The sequence below is a fragment of the Giraffa tippelskirchi genome, chromosome 8 (genome assembly GCF_054371585.1).
Source record: "Giraffa tippelskirchi isolate mGirTip1 chromosome 8, T2T-mGirTip1v1.2.pri, whole genome shotgun sequence".
NCBI lineage: Eukaryota > Metazoa > Chordata > Mammalia > Artiodactyla > Giraffidae > Giraffa > Giraffa tippelskirchi.
Window position 1 is genome coordinate 146,261,133 of NC_137282.1, and position 6,000 is coordinate 146,267,132.

Consider the following 6,000-nt stretch of genomic DNA (forward strand, 5'->3'; position numbering starts at 1 on the left):
AAAATCTGTATGTCCTGCCCAGACTTTGCCCAGCTCCCACCAACATTGTCCAGCTTTGGATTCATTAGAGTTAATTGCCTACTAGATAATATCACCTGGATTTCCAAATCCTTGTACCTCATTGTCAACCTGTTCAAAATTCAACACGTCATTGTTCTCTTAAAACTGCTCTTTCTCGTTTTCTGTCTGATCATTGGCAATATTAGTGCCTCCTCCTCCTCTCCCCAACCCACCAGTGACTCCAGCTAGAAGCAGAGCTTTTCACCTTTTTCCTTTCCCCTCATCCCCAGATCTAATCAAACCACCAAGACCTTTCCATTTTATAGTCCAAACATTTCTCAAAGCCTGCGTGATTCTTCCATGTGCTTGTCTCTAGTTTGAAAGATCACAAAAGACCGTCTCTCCTCCACTGCGAGGAATTTGATCTTGATACTGCACCTTAGCTGGGCAGTCCTCAACTTGACAGCCTGCACAGTCATGTTTCTGAGTCTCTGTTGGCAAAATAAGCGACCCTTTGACCTATGTTTGCCTTCTCAATTCACAGTGGATGTCATTGTTTTGTCGAACTGGTGTGGGAAAGAGAGATAAATCCAAACGCCTGTCTTCTGATCATTCTGTCATTTATGATAAAGTTCCCTTGACTGGCATCAGCATATTTATCAGGAGAAAAAAATGTGATGCCAGATACTGAAAAAGGATGCCAATGAAGTGTTAAAACCATGTCCAACCTTAGTAACTTCCTTTCACACTACTTCGTGCTTTTTTTTTTTTTTTCATAAATATCTCTTTTTTTCTCACAACAGTAACACAGGAGACCGAGGCTTAGCAAGGTTAAGGTCACCTGATTAGTTAAGTGCTGAGCTGAGACTCAAAACCATCTCTGCTTGTCTCCTAACCCTGGGCACCTTTGACTAGTCAACAGATCCTGTGTCAGGAGTTGGGATTCTTGAAAGGTAAGGGCCTTGGCCACTGAATTAAGGCACTCTTGCTCAGTGGCAGGCCTTGTTTTACACATTTTATGTACATTGACTCAGTGAATCTTCACCATGGTCCCTTGAGGGACAGTCTATTATCTCCATTTTATAGATGAGGAAACTGAGGCACGGAATGATGGCCAGGATCACACAGCTAGACCATGGGTTTGAGCCCAGCAATCTGATTCTGTCTGTGCTCTCTGTCACTCTGCTCCCCCAGCTCCGGATACACTTCCTGTTTTCCTTCCCTCAATTTCTGCTGCACTCAGGTGTCCTCTCCCCACCTCCGCCTGTGATGTCTACTTCAGTAGGCTCTTCTCCTTGACTTCTCAGACCCCTGCCTTATGGACAGCTGCCTCTTTCAGGGACACAAGGTGTTGATACCGATGCTCTGTGCTGGCTGGGGCACCCCTGTTAGTTGTTTCGTATCTGCTTCAGATTTGGAGCCGTGTTGACGTCATCAGACACGTGGTGAAGAATGGTCTGCTCTGGGACGACCTGTATATAGGATTCCAAACCCGTCTCCAGCGGGATCCTGACATATACCATCATCTGTAAGTCTGGAAATGCCTGCCGTGCCCTAGGCTACTGCAGAGGATGCTGTGGGTGTATAAGCTGAGTCGGCAGCTGACTCTGCCCCCAAATTTTGATGGATGTGGGCAATTCCACCATCAGCGCTTTATTTCTTTGTTAATCTGTTGAAAGCAAATCTGGTTAGGAAAATAACATTTTAAAGAGTCATTGTTTCTACATTCATGCAAATATGTTTCAGTCTCTTTTGAAAGTGGTTCATGGTACAGGAAAGGGAAGGGCATTATAAGAGAGAAAGAGTGTGCCTGGCCAAGACAGGAACGAGGAGGGGCTGTTTATGTGCAAAGACGTGATCATTGAAGACAGTCATTTCCCATGGCACATTTTTGTCAGTGCTCAGCTCTGAGCATGACTTTGGTGAGCTAGTTGGTTAAGGGGAACGGCCCTCTGAATCTCTACCTACTTACACTTTAAAACCATGCAAGTTTCTCATTGCAAAAGTGTATGTGTCTTTGAGACTATCATTGGACTAGCTGAGTTAAGTGTCAGGAAGGCCCACTTGCTATCTTCATATTTACAAAATAATCAGCAAGAGGGAGAATACTTTCTTATCATTACCACTGACCTTCTGAAAAGTTCAGGAATTTAATCTTAAACAAGCAGAGCCTACTATCTAGTTTCTGCCTTGCACTCGAAAGCACAGGCATGTCTTGAATTTTCTTTTATTTCTTTTTGAATGTTGTGAAATGATCTTTAAAACATTTAAAGAATGTAGAAGTATATAAAATAAAAAGAAATAAACCTACCCCACCCCAACTGCCCAGAAAACTGTATCTGTTTTCTGCTGTTCCCTCCACCCACTCTCCAAGTTAACACTTGATCAGACTACAATGTGTATCATCCCAGGCCTATTTCTGAGTGCATCAGCACTTCAGTAATTCTATCTGTTCTCAATAAAATGTCCCATATAGTTGGGGAGGGGAGGTTATTGTTGCTGTTTTTTAAGGTCATCCTAGTACATATGTAATTTGCATTGTTACTCATTAATTTATCTTTGGGGTCCCTAGTGGTGGAACATACAGATCAACCTCAAACATTTTACCTGCTATAAAACATTCCAAGTTTTGTTCATTTTCAGCAGCACTTATACTTCTTGTTCTGGAAAAAAGGAAATGTAGCAACTCTGAGGGAGATTTGAAGGTTACTTTTCTTTTAAAAAATAATGCCATCTTGGGTTGGGAAGATCCCCTAGAGAAGGGAAAGGCTACCCGCTCCAGTATTCTGGCCTGGAGAATTCCATGGACTATACAGTCCATGGGGTCTCAAAGAGTCGGACACGACTGAGAGTCTTTCACTTGCACTTGGAAGCTTCTGGGATACTGTTTTGTTAGAAGACTATTTTGTTATATTGTTTTGATAACACAGGTCATAAATGTAAGGGAAGTGTAAGTGTAAGAGAATTCCATAATAAATCTTGGAAAGCAGCCAGAGCCCTATTTATCTTTGTTGTTCTCAAAATGGGATTTATGAGTTTATTAAATATTTTTCTGGTCACAAAACCAATACATATCTACCGCAGGAAATTTAGAAAAAAAAAAAGTTTTTTAAATTAAAAAAAAAAAACAACCCTCCAAAACAAAAAACAGTTAAAACAACAAATGACCCCACCATCCATAGAGGCAATTTGTATTTTGGTATCTAGTTCCTTTTGGAAAAGGAAATGGCAAACCACTCCAGTATTCTTGCCTGGAGAATTCCATGGACAGAGGAGCCTGGTGGGCTATGGTCCATGGGATCACAAACAGTCAGACACGACTGAACGACTAACTAGACACATCTAGTTAATCTTTCATCGCAGGCACTTTTTTTTTTTTTTTAATAAAAATGGGACAGTACTATATATACTTTTGTACCTATGTGTTTACTGAACAATCTTTGATGCACCCTGTAAGTTTCTAACTTTTCACTATTTGAAATGACGTTTTGGCAAATAAACTTGTTGATGTGTCATGCACACTTTCATAGTGGTTTCTTAGGATAAATTCCTAGGAGTGGAGCTGCTAGTATCCAACACACACACAGCGTGTAGACTTTTGATGCATCTGCCAGATTCTTCTGAGGAAGGCGGCTCATCTTCCCGGAAATATTATACCAGCCCACTTACCTGCACCCTCACCATTACTGGGTCCTAATGCTTTTGTGTACAGAATACAAATCTATATTTTACATATGAGAATTCCTTAAAGCAAGGCCTATCACAGACAAATAAAAATAAGACTCAGTTGTCACATTTTAAGGGACTGCATTCAACGTATTGGAAATGTGAAACTACATGAATATCTGAAACAGTACAGGAAATGCTGTCTCAGGGAGAGCCGAGTACCAGGTACCAGAAAGATCATGCAAAACAACGGGCATAGATGTTTTCAAAGCATATTTTTCTGCTTTATCTCTTTTACAGGTTTTGGAACCATTTTCAAATAAAACTCCCCCTAACACCGCCCGACTGGAAGTCCTTCCTGATGTACTGTGGATAGAGAGGACCTGAGATCTCCCAGGTAAAGCATCTTGTGGATCTGAGAGACACATTTATATCCATCCCATCACATTTTTTTTTTTTTTTGGCATTTGAAAGTTGGGGAATATTTTTAATAAGGTGAAATGGAGGGAGAGATGATCGAATAACCCAGACAGAAGGAGTGAGTGAAGTTAAAAGGTAGGAAAATACAAGATGAATTAGAGCGATGTTAGGTCCTCCTGGTGTGGCAGAGAAGGAAGGGAAAGCAGGAATGAGGCATGAATGGCCCTGGGAGAACAAAGGGTCAGGAGGTTCAATGGGGATGCTGAGGAGGTTCTGTAGTTGTGAAGAAGTGGGAGGCATTAAAGGTAAGGAGGCAGCTGAATGAGGGATTGCCAAGTCCAAGATTTTGCTGATGGAGCAGATCTGAATAAAGATAGGTGAAAGGACATCTGTATAATGAAAGGGAACGGAGATGAAGATCTCAGCTGTCGAGAGGTCGATGTGTGCATTTCCAAGTTGCCTTATCAAGGAAGCAGTTGTATGGTGGTCAGTGCTTAAGACCTGGAAACTGACCTGTTGAGTTAAAATCTGGGTTCTGTCACCTACTTTGTGACCTTTGGGGAATCTGTGTCTCAGATTTTCACCTATGAAGTGAATATAAGAATAGCACCTACCTCATGGGGTTATGTCGTATTCTTCAGGCCCTTCTAGAAAAGTGAGTGACACATGGCAAGTGTACAATAAATGTTGACCATAACAACCTTATATAATAAACAGGAGAATCATGGGACCTATAACCACTCATAGGGTGAATCTATAAAAAGTTGGGAGAAGAGTCATTTCAGTTTACAGCCCAGCTTTAGAGTCTCACTTACCTTAAAGCATCATAGACTATATAACCTGAACTAAAGACTAAAAATAAAAATTCACCCCAGTGCAATAAAAAATGAAAAAATATTGAAAAGAGTTTCATACTGCTGTTCATTAGTAATATCTTTAATTCACAGGGATACCTAGCTACGTGAAAAATTCAAGTATTCATTGATGCTGTATCTTGAACATGAAGCTTATACCAAAGAGACTATGCCTTATTGACATCAGCAATGGATAATCAAATGTTGTGTTTGTGAAATGTTCACATATCTTATGTTTTTGGATCACTACATAGCCAGATTATTAATATTTTAATTATTCTGTCCATAATTTTCTGTAAAAGAATCCATGAATGCAATAGGAACAAATTCTCTATAGAAAACAAAGACACAAGAGATGTGAATCCAAGTACAGAAGAAGTAGAACAGGAGGAAAGGTTTCCTAGACGACAAGGAAAAGAAAAGGGTTGGGGAGCAGACGTTGGGTTAGAAGAAGAGAAGAAAGGAGAGAAATAGATGCATGAGGGGCTATAAGAAGAAAATAAGAAAGAGGAAAAGTTAAAATGGAACCTAAAAAGAATGTAAACATAGACATTTTGTTCCTTAATAGATTGATTCCCCAGATAGAGTCCATGAATATAATTGAGTAAGAAGCATTCATGAGCTGTTTTCAGTTTTTGAAAAAGTTTCATTGAAATCATATGTTTACCAAAACAAGGCGGCAGAGGCTACCCAAGATGTAAAATCTCATTGGGACTGAAATAATTTTGGTTTAGTGACAAAATGTATTGCTTAATGTAGATTATAAATTCTAACAAATAGCAATATCTTTGAATAAAAAATATGAATACTAGCTAATGATAAAGTGAGCCCTATAGACAAAAAATCTTTCAAGGTCAATAGAATAATCAACAATCAAGACCTATATCTGAAAAAATTAAGAAGTCCTCTTCTGAACACTTGAAAACACTGTTGCAATGGTTAAAACCCACAACTAATTTATCTGTTTCTGTTAACGTCTGTAGTTTTTGATGATTTTCTGTGATTATCACACTACCTCTAGGAAAATGTGATTGTTGACTATGTTTCTGTTTTACATATT

At 39.6% G+C, this 6,000-nt stretch overlaps 1 protein-coding gene across 3 annotated transcripts in view; it reads left to right on the forward strand.

Annotated features, from left to right (window-relative positions):
• LOC145518210 (cytidine monophosphate-N-acetylneuraminic acid hydroxylase-like) overlaps nucleotides 1–5,447 on the forward strand; it is a 58,348-nt gene extending 52,901 nt beyond the window's left edge. For all 3 annotated transcript variants that reach the window (XM_081522112.1, XM_081522110.1, XM_081522111.1), the window contains 3 exons: nucleotides 1,413–1,528; nucleotides 3,967–4,063; nucleotides 5,034–5,447. In XM_081522112.1, the coding sequence (XP_081378238.1) occupies nucleotides 1,413–1,528; nucleotides 3,967–4,042 (192 nt within the window). In that variant the 3' untranslated portion in view covers nucleotides 4,043–4,063; nucleotides 5,034–5,447. The remainder of the gene's footprint in view (nucleotides 1–1,412; nucleotides 1,529–3,966; nucleotides 4,064–5,033) is intronic.
• Nucleotides 5,448–6,000: the final 553 nt, after the last annotated feature.